Here is an 18,570-nt window from a genome sequence, read left to right on the forward strand (position 1 = left end):
TCTCCATTGTTATCGGATGTTTGGTCAGGTGTTTGTTCAGGTGTTAACGAAAAAATAAATAAACTTATAAAAATATATTTTCTTGGTTCTGTATAGGGCCCTCCAGCCAACCTCGTGCGCGAAGCCGCGAACGCGAGTGTAGAGTCAAGTTCGTAGATCTGCGAAATCGAATCCACACTCGCGTTCGCGGCTTCGCGCCGCGAGTCACGCACGAGTGTGGAGGGGGCTTATGAAGAAATAAACAGGAATGCGCGTTGAAAGGCTACTGAAGCCTTTTTGTTCGAGACGCATTATTTTTTGACAATAAGTGAAAAAAAAAATACCTATATTAAGCACGTGTCAAAAGAATGAGGAAAAAATCATTAAGTAACTAATTTCTCAGCGATGACAGACATGTCTGTGACTAATCTTAAGCCGTGTTCGAGTTTACTCGAAAACAGATTTTTTTACGTTATTTACGCGACGTTACGTTAAGTACTTGTAAATACAACGTGAACACGCACGATCTGAATAATATTTGCATAAAAAAGGGGAATAACTTCACACTTGGCACGCCATGACGACATCGACCATTAAAACAATGCTTTTCCTTGTTTATACAATGAGGAGTTCTCCGGTTTTGTTAAGAGACGGACCAAGATCACTTAGAGAGCTCACTGCGAACCGTGAAAATCGAAATTTCGTTATCTGCCTCTCTATCACTCTTGCTATAATCACAGAATAACTAATAGTACTACCGTACTATAATGCGCCAGTCCATGACGGGTGAACAAAAACATATATGTATATATAGCTGGTCAAGCAGATCTTGTCAGTAGAAAAAGGTGGCAAATTTGAAAAATGTAGGCACGAAGGAATATAGTCCCATAGAAAATTTGAATTTCGCGCCTTTTTTTACTGACAGGATTTGTTTGACCAGCTATAGTTCGTCAAAGGACGGTCCCTAGCGTCCAGTGTTTCGGATAGGTCTAATTCCACTTATGTCCATTCCGCGAATGTCCAATTTTTACATGCACAGTCGCCATCAGACATATCAGAGCGTCAAATTGTGAAAATAGCATGGTTAGATATTTATGACATGACTACAGTGTTGCCACGTATTAATTTCTACAATTTCTTGTCGGACCGTATCACTAATCGCATGATATCTGTCATAAGGTGAGTGAACCCCTTAATCATGAAAATCCGGACGTCTGTTCGTGGCTTAAGTGCCATAGACAACCATCATATTTTTATTGTCTGTGCGCGGTTAATTCCCCTTGCCATGTCATTTTTGCGTTGAAGCCCATACCAGTGTGTAGTACATTTTAAACTTAGACTTCACAGTGTTCTTTGAATATTTGATTTGCCTTCCGTGCAACGTCGCTATGCCTCCTAAAAAAGACTTGGTAAATATTTTGATATGATTATGCAAGTTATTTTTCACACCACCTATTCGGAAAAGAGATTTTTCTTCCCTGCTAGGAGGGATCAAAGTGGCACTTTTCCTCCCTGCTAGGAGGGATCAAAGTAACACTTTTCTGTTCTAGTACACTATTTTTTAATTTTTTTGCACATTATTTTTTTTAGCTTAAATAATCTGTTTAAGCATCAGATTGTGTCAACACTAAGATTTTTTTATTTTCCTCATAGTTGATGTGAAAAGCAGTACGCTCAGGATTCTATTGTAGAATCCATCGCTTCATTCAGGGTTCAATGTACGCCCTTGACGGAAATATATCATTTTGATCCCTTGTACTCGTAACACAAACTACTATTAAATTGTATATGCAGTGCCGTGTAGATCATCAAAAACATGTAGGGATTATCTCTTGGAATATCTTTGACAAGCCTTAAGATTGATGTTAAGAGTTTTTTTTTGGCTAATTAAATGTTTTATTCGCACTGAGATATTAAGTATATAAGCTTTGTATTTGTTACATTTATACAATAAGTAGTTACTATAAAGCGATTCGTAGAAGCATAACGGATGTTTTGGCTAACTGACTGTCAGAGTTTCTTTTATAACGACAATGTTGTTAGTAGCTATACTATACATACCTACTTATTGTGAGCGCACAGCGTACACGACACGAACACGGCCAAGTGCGAGTCGGACTCGCGTTTCAAGGGTTCCGTACATTACCCAATTTTTAATAATATATTTTTTTATGTGAAACGTGAATGAAATATCTTTAAAAAACCCGTAGGGGTTCGATCTAAAACTAAGTAATTAAGTCCGACTCACGCTTGACTGCACATTTCTAATAGGTTTTCGAAAGAGCTATTTTGTGTATTTTTTTCATAATTGTAGACCCAGTAGTTTCGGAGATAAGGGGTAATGGTCGGACCGACATCGACAGCCAGACGCACGAGTGATCCTATAAGGGTTTTCCTTTTGGGGTACGGACCCTAAAAATGAGGGTTCGATTGTCCATGCAATCTACTACTGTACTCAAGTCAATCTGTCAGGTTTTATAACCCGTATTCGGGTAAATCCAGTAATGAAATAGATGGTGATTAAGTTCTCTTTATGTAGGTACGACGTGTTTTCTTTTGTGCAATAAGATTTATTTGATTAAATAAATATTCGCTGTGTTTTAAAAACTTATTTTATCTATTTCAGGACAAGACGCCATATAAGGGCAACGGACGATGCTTCGGCGAGTACAGGTTTGTTTTAAAAATATAAATGTAACATCTATACGCTATACTATATATGTACAGTCAGCAGCAGAAGTTGCTAAGCGGGCGAGGTGTTCAAAATGATCTTGACGCGACGTTATTGCTAAGAGAATAAGAGCGTGTCAAGGTGATTCTGATGAACACCTCGCCCGCTTAGCAACTTCTGCTGCTGACTGTACGCTTGTTTGATGCAAATAAACATTAATTCATTTATTTATTCATTAATTCATTCATTCAGGTGTCCTGAGTGTAGCAGGACTTGGATGTCTGCCAACTCCTGGGCTGGCTACGGCCAGGAGTGCACCTCGTGCCGCATCAACGTGTATCCTCATAAGCAGGTAAATTGTATCTAACCTCCTAAGACCCAGAGTCAGATGTGCAGTTTTGAATTTGGAACCTTCGGCAAGCGCGTGCTGTCCAAGCTGGACGAGGAGGTACACACACACACACACACACACACACACACACACACACACACACACTGTTATACACACACCGAGGAGCGCGAGAAGCGCCGCCACGCTTCAGAGATGGCCGCCGTGCGCGAGCGACATCTGCGCGAGAGGATCGCGCACATCTCGCAGAGCGACGTCGGCAAGCGCGTGCTGTCCAAGCTGGACGAGGAGGTACACACACACACACACACTGTTATACACACACCGTGGAGCGCGAGAAGCGCCGCCACGCTTCAGAGATGGCCGCCGTGCGCGAGCGACATCTGCGCGAGAGGATCGCGCACATCTCGCAGAGCGACGTCGGCAAGCGCGTGCTGTCCAAGCTGGACGAGGAGGTACACACACACACACACACACTGTTATACACACACCGTGGAGCGCGAGAAGCGCCGCCACGCTTCAGAGATGGCCGCCGTGCGCGAGCGACATCTGCGCGAGAGGATCGCGCACATCTCGCAGAGCGACGTCGGCAAGCGCGTGCTGTCCAAGCTGGACGAGGAGGTACACACACACTCACACACACACACACACCGAGGAGCGCGAGAAGCGCCGCCACGCTTCAGAGATGGCCGCCGTGCGCGAGCGACATCTGCGCGAGAGGATCGCGCACATCTCGCAGAGCGACGTCGGCAAGCGCGTGCTGTCCAAGCTGGACGAGGAGGTACACACACACTCACACACACACACACACCGAGGAGCGCGAGAAGCGCCGCCACGCGTCAGAGATGGCCGCCGTGCGCGAGCGACATCTGCGCGAGAGGATCGCGCACATCTCGCAGAGCGACGTCGGCAAGCGCGTGCTGTCCAAGCTGGACGAGGAGGTACACACACACTCACACACACACACACACACACACACACACACACACACACACACACACACACACACACACACACACACACACACACACACACTAGATATACTTAATACATACCAGACATAGCCATCCAAAGGAAATCGAGCGTGGAAAACGCGAGAACCGGCGCTCTACGCTTCATAAAGATCTCAATAGGCTACATGAATAATTTTCATTTATGGTATATCAATCGATCGGGTTTGTTTTTAGGATCAAATGTCTATATGGGACCCATTGCATTAAAGTAACACAAAAGTAAGAAATTGTAGTCAAAGGCCGACAGTCGCACTTCACTCGCGAAACGCCCTATACAAAACGGCAAGGGAACGTGACGTCAAGGTCTCTGGGAGCCCATCTTGTAGTATGGACAAAACAAGAAAATTGCGTTTTTGTCGGTGAAATATTGCGTTTATGTATATAGTTGCTATACAATATTTTTTTGGATGAAATGTAAGGAATCGAATGGTACCCTTACTTTTAACGTTTTTGGAAGTTAAAAAAAACTTAAATTTTGAAACTTTCAGGTCCTGTATTTTTGTAATTTTTCAATATTTTATTTTAATATCCACATTATTGTGATAAATTGCTCGTTTGCTATCTATTTTATTAGATTTTGTTATAAAATTCAACATGTGTCATCATTCCTATTCCATGGCAGCTGTCACAATAATAAAATAACACAGTATTGCCTCCTAAATAAATCCCATTAGTAATGTTACCGTTGTTACATAATGGTAGGCCTCGGAGGCACAGCATATTGTCGGCTAAACGCGACAGGACGCTCTATAAGCGCTCTGTGTTAATTTACGCCTGCACAAATGTCATGAATCGTTGCTTGTTACTTTCAACTAAGTAAGTAAACAAAAGGTAAAGTTAACATTAAATCAAGTAGGAAACCACATCTCACATAACATTTCCAATATAATGTTGACTTGGTTGGGAACATAGAATTTACACCAAGAAATATAGTAATAATTCTACATTGAAACCAAACAACACATATCGTCGGCCTAAGTCGCAAACCTCGTAACTCCATTTCAAGGAAATTGGTAATTGCTACCTTGGACAACAATACTTATAGTCACAAACCTCGTAACTCCCCTGGAGGAGTTCCGAGGTTTGCGACTTTGGCCGACGATATCTCGATAATAATGTAAATTATATTTGTTTTGAAGAAAAATTTACTCTTGCCCAATTTCTTACGCCGGCGATCTTCTCAAGGTTTAACTCCAAGCTTTTTCTTTTTAATTATGTTAGGACATAAATTTCTCCCATCACTGAAAACGCATAATTTATTTCATTTTTATTTATTTACAAGGAATTCCAACAGCTATGAAATATTTGTTTAACATTTTAAATAGCATTACAGAGCCAATTATAGGTTTTATTATATAAGTAAACAAGTAATATAAGCAAAAAATTAAAAACTACATAAAACTACAATTAATAATGCCATCACTTATAATTAACATCGCAATATTGAAACTCAGGTGCTGAAGAAAATGGACGCGGAAGCGATCGCCCAGCGCGAGGCCGAAGAGCTGATGAAGGAGCGCCGAGAGCTGCAGGCCCGGCTCAAGTCGCAAGAGAAAAAGGTAACCACATTACTACTCGGTTAGCCTTTTGACCGTCATTTATGTTTTCAAAAAGGTGACACTTACGTTGAAAACGCACTAAGCATTCGTACGCACGTATGGTAGATAGATAGATAAACCATTTATTCGCTTGCCGCAATACACACATATTGACAAAAAAATAGAAACAATAACAATATCAAAATAAAATAAAGAACAAGAAGCTTCAATAAAAGGTAGGTTTGCTGTGTGCGTTGCAGCAAAACAAAAGGGTTCTGGCTCAGTAATACGCTTACTCTTTCGGGTGAAGGAGCACTGATAATTCTGCTAGAACCCCCGACTGGTCAGATGGCAGTCGCTTTCGTAAAAACTAGTGCCCACGCCACTTCCCGGGATTAGTTGTCAAGCGGACCCCAGGCTCCCATGAGCCGTGGCAAAATGCCGGGACAACGCGAGGAATTTTTTTTTCTCTCATTTTAGCTGTTTTAGCCATATCAGATGTTATGTCTTTTTTGAGGGTTTTGAGAGGAAGATAATGATGGTAATTTCGTAATGTACTAATGTTAATTGTGATAGGTGGACTATTTCGAGCGCGCCAAGCGTCTGGAGGAGATCCCTCTGCTGCAGAAGAGTCTGGAAGAGAAGCAGGTGCAGGATAAGGCCTTCTGGGAGCAGCAGGAGAAGGAACGCATACAACAACTTATCGGTAAGTTGACACTTGTCAGACTACTTATACAACCGTTTGTGTATGGAGGGTATTTATTTATATTGTTATTTAATCTCTGTTTTAATAAATTGTTTTTCTATGGGTAGAGGTAAGGAGAACAATCTGTGTCTGAAAAGTGACCATCTAGAAACCTTAAATAGGTGGTGGTGGTTGGTGATTCGCTCACAATACATTGCGAACAAATATTTGATAAAAAATATCAAATCACTGACAGCGCACTTCACTCCGTCAATCACGTCCAAGTTTGTCCTTGTGCTACGCTGGCGCCATCGGAGAGATTTCGAACTATTATTTACAGCTGCCAGCTAGACACTTTAGCAACAGTTCTCCCAGGGATTGTTCACCTTACCTCTACTCTCCATACGTTTTTGACTTAAAAACGGACCACATGACGTATCTGACACATATCACTGACAGTTATCTTTTCTCCATACGCAGCTTTGAATATTACCCGGTACACAATTTCCTGGTATTAAAAATAGTACATTACTGCAGACGCCGGGAAAGAAGGGCTTGCCGGGTGAGTAGGTATAGCCGGCCGACCGTAGGGAGGCCGGATAGTGATACGAAGCCGGCAAGACCTTTTCACGGCTAGGCATGTATAGTGCTTTTCTCAAACATGCAATGAAATAAAAAAATACACCACTCAAAAAAACAAATTTATAATCTTTATAATAAAAATCCAACTGCACAACAAAAGTTTTTTAATTTTCCTTCCAATCCCGCCATAATTGTTTTTTTTTTTTTACGGAATTCGTCCGTATTTCGCGTGTGTAGTGTTCGAATAGACCTTATTAGGGCCATATAATAAGAATCTCAATTTCTATAAATAAAATAAATGCAGAGGATTTTAAATATTGTCTATGGTCTCTGGTGACACATTGAATCATACAGATTCGTATTCTTAATATCAGTACGTTCGTGTATAACAGGCGTTAACACGGATATTTTGGTCCGATATAACCATTCATTCACAAAAAATATAAAAAGAAATATAATTCGGCTGTTTAGTCTGTTCATGGACACAGACCCCATGTTTACATTAGAATTTAAAAAAAAATTACTTCCCGGCCTAGGCCTTCAATTTCGTATGAAATTCCTTTACAGTTCTCTGGAGTTGCTCCGCCCTAAACGTGATACTTCGAAGCCTGATATAACGTCCGGAGCGACGACATTTCATTGCATGTTTGAGAAAAAGTAATTGGTCACTCAATGGGTTGGGTTTTCACTTATTGCAGCCTCCGAAATAAATCCCACTGCTAATGTTGCCATTGTTACGCAGTGGTAGGCCTCGGAGGTAAATCATTGTCGGCTAGACGCGACAGGACGTTTCTTGGCGTTCTGTGTTATTTTAGCCTGCACAAGTTTAGTAAGTTTGTGATTATTGGTTAAAAGAAAATAATGTTTAAGTATGTATTCGGTCCTTGAATTTTTCACGTAATCGGAATTGCTAATACCAATTGTCAGAAATATGTCCAGGAAACTGAGGCAGTTTAAAGCCTCGAATCTCACATCTTCTATCTATGTGTGTGATATGGGCCTCACGTTAGCTAGCCTCTGACTCCCCGTACTATGTGCAGAGGCGCGCACCCGCGACGTGGCCACCGCCGAGCGGCTGTCGCGCATGCACGCGCACCGCGACGAGTTCGTGTCGCGGCTGTCGGCCGAGCGCGGCGCCGCGCACCAGCAGCGGCTCAAGGCCTTCGCGGACAAGCTGGCCGCCGAGCGCACCAAGCGCCGCCAGGAGCGAGCGCAGCAGCGCGCCGAGCAGCGCCGGCAGGAGGTGAGTGTCTACACCCGGGGCTGTACTAGCACCGGCAGCGGCTCGAGGCCTTCGCGGACAAGCTGGCCGCCGAGCGCACCAAGCGCCGCCAGGAGCGAGCGCAGCAGCGCGCCGAGCAGCGCCGGCAGGAGGTGAGTGTCTACACCCGGGGCTGTACTAGCACCGGCAGCGGCTCGAGGCCTTCGCGGACAAGCTGGCCGCCGAGCGCACCAAGCGCCGCCAGGAGCGAGCGCAGCAGCGCGCCGAGCAGCGCCGGCAGGAGGTGAGTGTCTACACCCGGGGCTGTACTAGCACCGGCAGCGGCTCGAGGCCTTCGCGGACAAGCTGGCCGCCGAGCGCACCAAGCGCCGCCAGGAGCGAGCGCAGCAGCGCGCCGAGCAGCGCCGGCAGGAGGTGAGTGTCTACACCCGGGGCTGTACTAGCACCGGCAGCGGCTCGAGGCCTTCGCGGACAAGCTGGCCGCCGAGCGCACCAAGCGCCGCCAGGAGCGAGCGCAGCAGCGCGCCGAGCAGCGCCGGCAGGAGGTTATTGCTTTCTACATTTACAGTTGCAGGGACGGTTCAATTTTGACCTCAAGTTCAGCCACGTTCATGGAAACTAACTGATTCGTTGCCCCGATAAAGCTTTGGATTCCTCCGAAAACGGTGCCGTCATATTACGACCGCTATATAGCGTTGACTGATGTCACTAGAACGTTGTCTATGTAAACAAGATGGCGCGGTTTCCTAGACGGCGTTACGTTACGTTGATTGTCAACGTAATACAAATACAAATACAAATACAAATAATTTATTGAGAAAAGTATAGTACAGTGGTTGCTCTTAAAGACTAATAATTTATAAAGACAAGTGATTTACAAATGCCTGAACTAGGATTCCCTGTGTTTCAGGCAGCAAAGGACAATATTAATTATTTATTACTTATTCACTTAATTATCTTAATCTATATATATAAATGCAAGTGTCCTGACTGACTGACTGACTGACTGACTGACTGACTGATTCATCAACGCAGAGCCGAAACTACAAAAGCTAGAAAGTTGAAATTTGCACACTAGGTTGCATTTGTAAAGTGTACAAGAGATAAGAAGCGATTTTGAAAAATTCAACCCCTAAGGGGGTTAAAAAAGGGATGAAAGGTTGTATGGGGATCAAGTTTTAGTTTAAGATAGAAATTTGAAACTTTGTGAAAATGTATTATATTAAAAAACAAGAAAACTAATTTCAGCGTTTTCGAAAATTCATCCCCCAAAGTGGTGAAAAAGGGGTTGAAAGTTTGTATGGAGATCAAATATTTTTGTGAGTGTGTGACTTTAAACTTTGTATATGGGTATATTATTATAAGACAGGAAAAGTAATTTCAGCGTTTTTGAAAATTCATCCCCTAACAGGGTTAAAAAGGGGTTGAAAGTTTGAATCCATTACAAATGCTTTGAAACTTCTTAGAAAGGCATAATAGCCGATTACAAAAAAAAGTAATTGCGAAGTTTTAGAAGATTTAACCCCTAAGGGGGTAAAAAAGGGGATGAAACTTTGTCTTGGGGTGCAAATTTTATTTTAAGCTAGGACCTTGAAACTTTGCAAAAAGGTATTAAATTAAAAAACAAGAAAACTAATTTCAGCGTTTTTAAAAATTCATCCCCCGAGGTGGTGAAAAAGGGGTTGAAAGTTTGTACGGAGATCAAATATTATTGAGAGTGCGGGACTTGAGTCTTTGTATAAAGCCATATTATTAAAACTCAAGAAAAGTAATTTCAGCGTTTTTAAAAATTCACCCCTTAAAAGGGTTAAAAAGGGGATGAAAGGTTGTATGGGGTTCAAGATTTATTTTAAGCTAAGAATTTGAAACTTTGTAAAAATGTATTGTATTAAAAAATAAGAAAACTAATTTCAGCCTTTTCGAAAATTCATCCCCCAAGGTGGTGAAAAAGGGGTTGAAAGTTTGTATGGAGATCAAATATTTTTGTGAGTGTGTGACTTTAAACTTTGTATATGGGTATATTATTATAAGACAGGAAAAGTAATTTCAGTGTTTTTGAAAATTCATCCCCTAACAGGGTTAAAAAGGGGTTGAAAGTTTGAATCCATTACAAATGCTTTGAAACTTCTTAGAAAGGCATAATAGCCGATTACAAAAAAAGTAATTGCGACGTTTTAGGAAATTCAACCCCTAAGGGGGTAAAAAAGGGGATGAAACTTTGTCTTGGGGTGCAAATTTGATTTTAAGCTAGGACCTTGAAACTTTGCAAAAAGGTATTAAATTAAAAAACAAGAAAACAAATTTCAGCGTTTTTAAAAATTCATCCCCCGAGGTGGTGAAAAAGGGGTTGAAAGTTTGTACGGAGATCAAATATTATTGAGAGTGCGGGACTTGAGTCTTTGTATAAAGCCATATTATTAAAACTCAAGAAAAGTAATTTCAGCGTTTTTAAAAATTCATCCCTTAAAAGGGTTAAAAAGGGGATGAAAGGTTGTATGGGGTTAAAGATTTATTTTAAGCTAGGAATTTGAAACTCTGTAAAAATGTGTTATATAAAAAAATAAGAAAACTAATTTCAGCGTTTTCGATAATTCATCCCCCAAGGTGGTGAAAAAGGGGTTGAAAGTTTGAATGGAGATCAAATATTTTTGTGAGTGTGTGACTTTAAACTTTGTATATGGGTATATTATTATAAGACAGGAAAGTAATTTCAGCGTTTTTGAAAATTCATCCCCTAACAGGGTTAAAAAGGGGTTGAAAGTTTGAATCCATTACAAATGCTTTGAAACTTCTTAGAAAGGCATAATAGCCGATTACAAAAAAAAGTAATTGCGACGTTTTAGAAAATTCAACCCTTAGGGGTTAAAAAGGGTATGAAACTTTGTCTTGGGGTGCAACTTTTATTTTAAGCTAGGACCTTGAAACTTTGCAAAAAGGTATTAAATTAAAAAAAAAGAAAACAAATTTCAGCGTTTTTAAAAATTCATCCCCCGAGGTGGTGAAAAAGGGGTTGAAAGTTTGTACGGAGATCAAATATTATTGAGAGTGCGGGACTTGAGTCTTTGTATAAAGCCATATTTATTAAAACTCAAGAAAAGTAATTTCAGCGTTTTTAAAAATTCATCCCATAACAGGGTTAAAAAGGGGTTGAAAGATTGTATAGGTTATAATTTTATTTAAAGCTAGGAACTTGAAGCTTCGTAAAAAGGTATTTTATTAAGAGAAAAGAAAACTAATTTCAGAGTTTTTGATAATTTACCCCCAAGGTGGTGAAGGGGGTCGAAAATTTGTATGGAACCCAAATATTTATCGGAGTGCGGGACTTGAATCGTTGTATAAAGGCATATTATTACAATACAAGAAAAGTAATTTCAGCGTTTTTAAAAATTCATCCCCTAAAAGTTTAAACAGGGGTTGAGAGTTGGTAGAGGGTTCAAATTTTATTTAAAGCTAGGAACTTCAAACTTCGTAAATAGGTAGTTAGGTAGTAGGTTTTATTAAATAGTGGACTTGAAAATCTTCTGGGGGTTGAGAGAGATTATATCGAGATTATCGAGAACAATTTTATTCAGTTAGGGGCTTGAAACTTCGTAGCCAGGTTGTGAAAGACAAATCTCATGCGTTGTATAATCATTAACAAATGATTAACCGTCCCTACTGCTATCTTTTGCTGCATAATGTTCTAAGCTAATGTAGAATTTATAACCACCAATATACAAATCCACGCGTACGAAGTCGCGGGCAACAGCTAGTAAACTATAGGTATGGTACACAATATAAATCTTATTACCTAAACAAAAAGTGGATTCTTAAGTTCCATTAAATATCAGAGTACAGTAGGTAATCATTTTACGACTATTAGTAGGTTATCTGTATCATCGTACGTCATCTTTTGAAGGGCGTTGCTATTAAGACGTGTCTTATTGGTGTTAAGTAAAATTGCTTGCTGGACATTTTTGGTCAGGTACAGCATACTATTTTCTGCATCAGCAGAATTATAAACGGGGCCAAAGTCAATATTGCGTAAATCATCTCCAAGTTTGTTTATATTTAATCAGCGGCGAACATGATGTTTGCAGGTTTCCACATCGCATGCTTTATACTCTGATACAGAGAAACTATCTAGGTCAGAAAATATGCTATTGTTCATAGGGAGTTAAACTAATGAAAGTGAATGAAGTGCTATAGAAATATGTGAAAAGTTAGCGCTCCTAGGCGCCTTCATAATCTATAGAGTTTAAATACCTTTTTTCGGCCATTTTTCTAGCTGGGCAGTCGGCTTCGCCTGTTTGGTGGTTGCATGGTTTCTTGTAGTACGAGCATGTTGCACATTTTGGTGCTTCGTCCTTTTTTGTGCATTCCTTAAATGAGTGACCCGCTTCGCCGCAGTGGCCGCAGATGTGAGTCTCCATTTTGCAGGTCTTCGCTGCATGATTGTAAAGCTGACATTTGAAACAGCGCGTCACCAAGGTGAAATCCCTAACAGGGCACGATGACCAATTCACAAAAACTCTGTCGTTCGAAATTAAGGCCTTGCGTATCGCTCCAGAAACTTCAATTATATAATTACAGGTCTCGGCGTCCTTTTTTCCGGATTTGTGACTGAGCTTAGTGGAAGCCATAAATTTTTCGAGCGACCAATCTTGTAATTTATCGGCTAAGTTTTGATGGAATATGCACTTGAGGACTTCAGGTTCCTGCATGTCCGCGGGAACTCCAATGACTACAATTCTGGGCTTGCGTTTTTGTGGCTCGTCAACGGTGAGTCCAGAGGTCATAAGCTGCGCCGATTGCTTGAGTTTTATTACGTCTTCTTTTGAGTCAGTGCTTATCACTACACCGCCGTTTTTGATCTTGCGCAACCCTCTCACGTGCAGCTTCATTTCTTCGGGCCGGATAATCTTTTGAACGAGAGATTTTGTCTCCTCACTCGATTTCAACTTGTCAACCGGATAGATTGCGACTGAGCTAATGTTAGACGGTTGAACGTACCTCGTTCCATTTTTCTTCAGGGCGTCGGCAAACGATGCAGGTCCCGAAACTTGTCGGCTGGATTCCTCAATTGACTCCTTTAGTTCTTGGATGCGTTGTACGAGGTCCATTTTTTCCTGATGCGCTTGGCGAGACTGATATGCTTGGACTGCGTGGCTTTTTAGGGATTGGTATTCAATAGCCATTTGTGAGGCTAAGTGGCTCACGTTGCGACACAAGTTGTTAATTCTGATCTTCTGGTCAGTGTTAAGTTTACCTTCTGCAGATGTAGAGCATACGTCGTGGAGGTTCAGTTCGATCTTTTTCAGCCAGGTCTGGATGTCACTCGTGGGAAATACCTTCGGGGGCTCTTCTTCCTGCGGCATGTTTGCTGGTGTGGGCCGGGCGGGCCGGGCTGCTATTCCATTATAGTTCAAAATTTGATTTGAATTTGTCCTTGTAAAAGGAACTCGAGACTTAGGAGGCTAAAGATGAACGAGCTCCGAGTTTGTAAGGAGCAGAGGGCCTGGCCGAGGTACCAATCGCTTGCGCAGCGAACGAAACGGTAATGTATCTCTGTTACTACATATTAGTGCGACAGAGGGATAAGCGTTTCGTTCGCCACGGCACAAACGATTGGCATCTCCGTTAGGCCCTCGTCTTAGGCTTAGCACGCACTGCGGTTTTTAAAAAGCGGTTCCGCTACCGCAAAAAATGTAACGTACGGCATTCTTAAATCGCAAGTGCGTGCGCTTATAAAGAATGCCGTACGTTACATTACGGATAGTACGGATGACGTAAAAATGACGTCACTTTGCCACAGGCAGGTTTTGATAGGTACACTGCGTGTGTAACCACTAACCATAATAAAAGTAGACGTACGTACCTATTATAATCATAAAATATATTGATACTACTTATCCCAACAAAAACATAAATGTGAAATGAGAGCCAAGTTCAGTATTAACAATATGTGTCGTTGTTGACTCGCCGACAAAAGAATTGAGATCTATATGGGTGCCAAGTTCTGTGCTGTGTAGAAAATCCTGAAATTATAAAGGATTTGTCTTGGCTAGTTTTTACGTACCTATAGGCATATAGGTAATATATATTTATCTATGTTACTTTTTCAAAAATTTGGTTTGTTTTTAAAAACTAGCCAAGAGAAATCCTTTATAATTTCAGGATTTTCTACACAGCACAGAACTTGGCACCCATATAGATCTCAATTCTTTTGTCGGCGAGTCAACAACGACACATATTCTTAATACTGAACTTGGCTCTCATTTCACATTTATGTTTTTGTTGGGATATCATTACTTGTTGTACAGAAATTACTATAGTATTCATCATGAAAGCAGTTTGCCTATAAGCTGAAAAGGAGACCCTCGCTAACGCGCGGTTAATTGTCAAAAAGTTTCAGTTTTCAGATTTTTTCTTTTGTATACGCCTAATAGTCTACCTTCATGCCAAATATCAAGTTTGTAAGTGATCTAGAAGTGGATTAGGTTTTTGGTCTATAAGTATTAATTATTTTTTTTCCATCGAATTATCAATAATTACCAGTTTTCAGATTTTTCCCTCTATGCACCTAATAGTCTACCTATACCTAGTCGTGCCAAATATCAAGTTTCTAAGTCATCTAGAAGTGGGTTAGGTTTTTGGTCTTGCCATCGAAATATCAATAATTTCCAGTTTTCAGATTTTTCCCTCTATATACACCTATAAGTTTCTAGGTCATCTGGAAGTGGATTGGGTTTTTGATCTATAAATGTCAGTCAGTCACAAAAATGCCGGTTTTTAAACGGTAATTTATCAATAACTGTTTGAGCTATGTTTATGAAATTTTGTATTTTGTACAAGCTAAGGGACTTGAATACATGTGCCAAATTTCATGTGTGTGGGTTAAGTAGGTTTCAAGTTGTGAAGGGGTCAAAAGTAGCTCGAAATGGTTCGTACCATTGCTGCACGCCACGGTACACGGTTGCTGCGTCGCCAGTTTCTTTTTCTTTGAACTTGGCTGGACACCGTGTGTCTAGATCCTCGTGTGCATTACAATGTAAACTCCGTTTCAACAAATTTTTAAAACATTTCATATTAAACCAAATAAAGTAGCATTTCTGTTATTCATTGCTTTCTCAAACAAACTAAATTCAATAATTTACTATATGACAAGGCTCAAATTAAAAATAGGAACATATTGTATGGTGGGCCTTATTAGAAGGATTGTATATAATAATATCAAACAATCACAACGTCAACAAAATGTCAATTAACTTATTGTTAATCTTAATGACAATATCACTTTGAGCTCATTTCAAGTGGCGATATCGTAATTAAGTAACGAGGTTGATAAGTGATAACTAATTGTGTACGGAAAGACTAATTCGAAAGCACCTAGCTACGTGTGTTTTGACGTAATCGGCACTAAAAAGTTCTGTCCCCCCTGGAGCTCAAATTGTATGGCCAGCATATAATGTAAGGCCCTTTGCGGCCTCTGCCCCCACAGGCCTTATCCCCCCCGTCCCCCCTAGTTCACTGGCTGGCTACGCCCTTGCTTCTAATATATAATTTGGTATTTCAGAGACCCCTTCAAAAGCCCGACGGCTTGGACAAGGGGGACATGGAGAAAGAACATCTGCAGTCACACTGCCAGAAGTGTAAGGCGCTAGGCCGCTGCTGCCGCGGCTATAGGCGTTTTTAAGGGCCTCGATTCTTACGGATCTTAACACATTCATTAGGTACCACCCAGCCAAACAAGACATCCGCACCAGGCCACAAAACTTCGTCATATAAAGCTGTAGTACCACGATCCTGACTATCGGGTCGTCCGGCCTGGGAAGGAAATCATAAAATACCCGATAGTCGGGTTTTCGGCACTGAATGTGTTAAAGTTGTAACACACTACCGCACCAAGGTCGCGGTGCGGTAGTGTGTTACGACTTTTAAACTATGATTATAGACTGGTAAACCAATATGTCAGTAGAAAAGGCAGCAAACTTGAAAATCATAAGGACGATGGTTATAAAACCATTAAATAGTTCCTATAGTAATTTTGATTTCGTGCTTTTTTTCTAATGACAATTAGTTTGCCAGACGATATACATATATCTAGAGTCTAACTAAATCAATAGGTATTTGTAAACTTTTAGGCCAAGCGCGCACCACGATTTTAATTTTTGCGACACGATTTTAGAATCGCGCTGTAATACCTATGTCGCAGAAAATTCACTGCGCGCACTACGATGAAAAAGTCGACGATTTGTTCATTCTCAACATGGATATCGACCAGTCGCTTGTCGTGAAACGTGTCTTCCATATGCGATCGCTGTATGACTTTGAGTATTTATACCAGAAAGGTGATCTCCATCATTAAATGGTCAACATCTAGCGTCTCATCTTGGAGAAGTAGGTTCCAACATGTTGACGCTTGGAGAGCGAAATGCCGACTGAGGTCCGGGATTTTATTATTGCAGTGCGCGCGGGGCGCGGGGCCATACAACTCCATATGCTGCAATTCACTTTGCGACAATCGCGTCGCGAGCAATCGCGGAAAAATGTGACAAAATCACAATTTTAAAATCGCTGCTATTTTTTTGTCGCATATGCGCGCACTGGCATATAAACACATACGTTGCATTTCTGCGACAAAATAATCGCGCGACAAAAAATAGTGGTGCGCGCTTGGCCTTACAAATACCATCAATAATAAAATAAGACAAGTTTTAACCAAGTTCTCTTGAAATTAAGACTGTTAGAGTCTGTTTCGAAATAGAAGTGTCGTGGAATGTATTGGGCGGATTGGGCCACATACATTCCACGACTCTTCTCTTTCCGCACAGACTCTATGACAATGTTAAATCTTAATTTGAAGTGAATTTGGTCGTTATTATGTTTGTTTCAGTATGAATATTGATACTTCATGCACCTAATTGTTAAAAATCAGATGCTCTTAACACTTTTTTCGCAGTCGCCATCAGCTATATCGGAGCGGCTAAGGCGCTCACAAATATCTGAACACGCCTCTATTGTCAGGGCGTTAGAGTGCGTGTTCAGATATTGTGAACACCTTGGCCGCTCCGATATATCTGATGGCCACTGTACCTACCTTCCTATCCTAAAAAGGAACAAACAGTGGCCAAATCAAATGAAACTTTATAAGTAAAAATATTAGGTATCAATTACGTTTAATGGCTATAATATGGCCATGACTCTCATAATTATATGTAGGTAGATGTAAAACAATTACAATTTCACTTTATTATCTTTAATTATTATGCGCAAGGAGTCTTTTTAAATATTTTATAACGTTATAGAACTATGGTCGAAGGCACCAGTTAATTTGCTTCATATTAATTACAATTAATAATTAATAGTGCCATTTAGATACTTTAGATACCTTCTAATAGTGTTTACCTGCTGCCTACCTAACTACCTATAAAATATAAGAAACTAATTTGTTAACTGTTTTTACAAGATTCAAGATATTGTTATAATTTGTTATTACATTTATTTAACAATATATTAATATGATCATAATACCTACACTTTATTATTATTACATAAATATAAATAATATAATTATTAAAAGGATAATATAACGCCTATAAATAATAGGCCAGTACTTTTTAAATCACGTGATGATACATTTTGCATGTTTTGTATGTTAAAATTGTTACCAACTAAATAAACAATAAGTAATATGTTACCATGTTCTCTTATTTTCGGGTTCATTCCATTCTTCCCTTGTAGGTAGTGTAGGTACTTAACGTTACTTAGCGACCCAGAAATGTTCTTAGAGAAAATGCCAATTTTAAAGTTAGTGAAAAAGGAGCCTGGGCACAGCATAAAAAATAGTACTAGGTACAGAAAATACAGAAGGTTCACTCTCTAACAAAACGCGTCTATTATGACAGATATGGCCGCTAGGTGGCGCAAGCGCGAGCAGGCGTAGGCGTCCGTTCCGTAGCGGTGCGCGGCAACTATAAGGTGAACCTGAGGGCCTACCGCGAACCACGTTCGACGTGTTGCCTCCCTGTCACACTTACGTACGAATTTACAAGTGCGACAGAGAGCCAACACGTCGAACGTGGTTCGCGGTAGGCCCTCAGGATCTATTGAGGGTGCGCCATGTTACGGAAATTTGTTGGTACTAATTTCTAGCAATGGCAACAATTTTAATAATAGACAACATCTACCCTCTATGATAGTTGTCAATATTGACAATGTAAACATTGCTTTGTTTAGTTTCGTGTGAATTATTATTAGACTGCAATAATCATGCCGAAAGTTTTAGATTTTACAGAGAAAAAAGTTGTAAATAGTGTATATAGTTATTTATTGGAAAAAAAACGTGCGGGAGAGAAATTTCTTCCATTAGAAAACATAACGAAATTAGCATCTGAATTGACGGGTAAGTTTCAAACTTATGGACAAATGTCACTATAGTCAGGACGTCACGATTTGGTTGATGTCTTGTAATAATTTGATTTGTGTATTAGGTGTATTGCATGTGTTGAGATTTAAAATTGCCGCATAAGTGTACATACTGTAAATTAAT

General features: G+C 40.5%; 2 protein-coding genes across 2 annotated transcripts; both read left to right on the top strand.

Annotated features, from left to right (window-relative positions):
- The first annotated feature begins 1,307 nt into the window (after positions 1 to 1,307).
- Positions 1,308 to 15,714, top strand: LOC134657272 (zinc finger CCHC domain-containing protein 24-like). The gene is made up of 4 exons (XM_063512852.1): positions 1,308 to 1,388; positions 2,606 to 2,652; positions 2,903 to 3,002; positions 15,595 to 15,714. Exons 1-4 carry the CDS (start codon positions 1,368 to 1,370, stop codon positions 15,712 to 15,714), a joined length of 288 nt encoding a protein of 95 aa, XP_063368922.1. The 5' UTR covers positions 1,308 to 1,367.
- Positions 3,817 to 8,210, top strand: LOC134656739 (eukaryotic translation initiation factor 3 subunit A-like). Its single transcript, XM_063512254.1, has 4 exons — positions 3,817 to 3,940; positions 5,467 to 5,571; positions 6,127 to 6,256; positions 7,858 to 8,210. The coding sequence occupies exons 1-4, from the start codon at positions 3,845 to 3,847 to the stop codon at positions 8,193 to 8,195; spliced, it is 669 nt and encodes a 222-aa protein (XP_063368324.1). The 5' UTR covers positions 3,817 to 3,844; the 3' UTR covers positions 8,196 to 8,210.
- Positions 15,715 to 18,570: the final 2,856 nt, after the last annotated feature.

This window comes from Cydia amplana, chromosome 19 (genome assembly GCF_948474715.1).
Source record: "Cydia amplana chromosome 19, ilCydAmpl1.1, whole genome shotgun sequence".
Lineage (NCBI taxonomy): Eukaryota > Metazoa > Arthropoda > Insecta > Lepidoptera > Tortricidae > Cydia > Cydia amplana.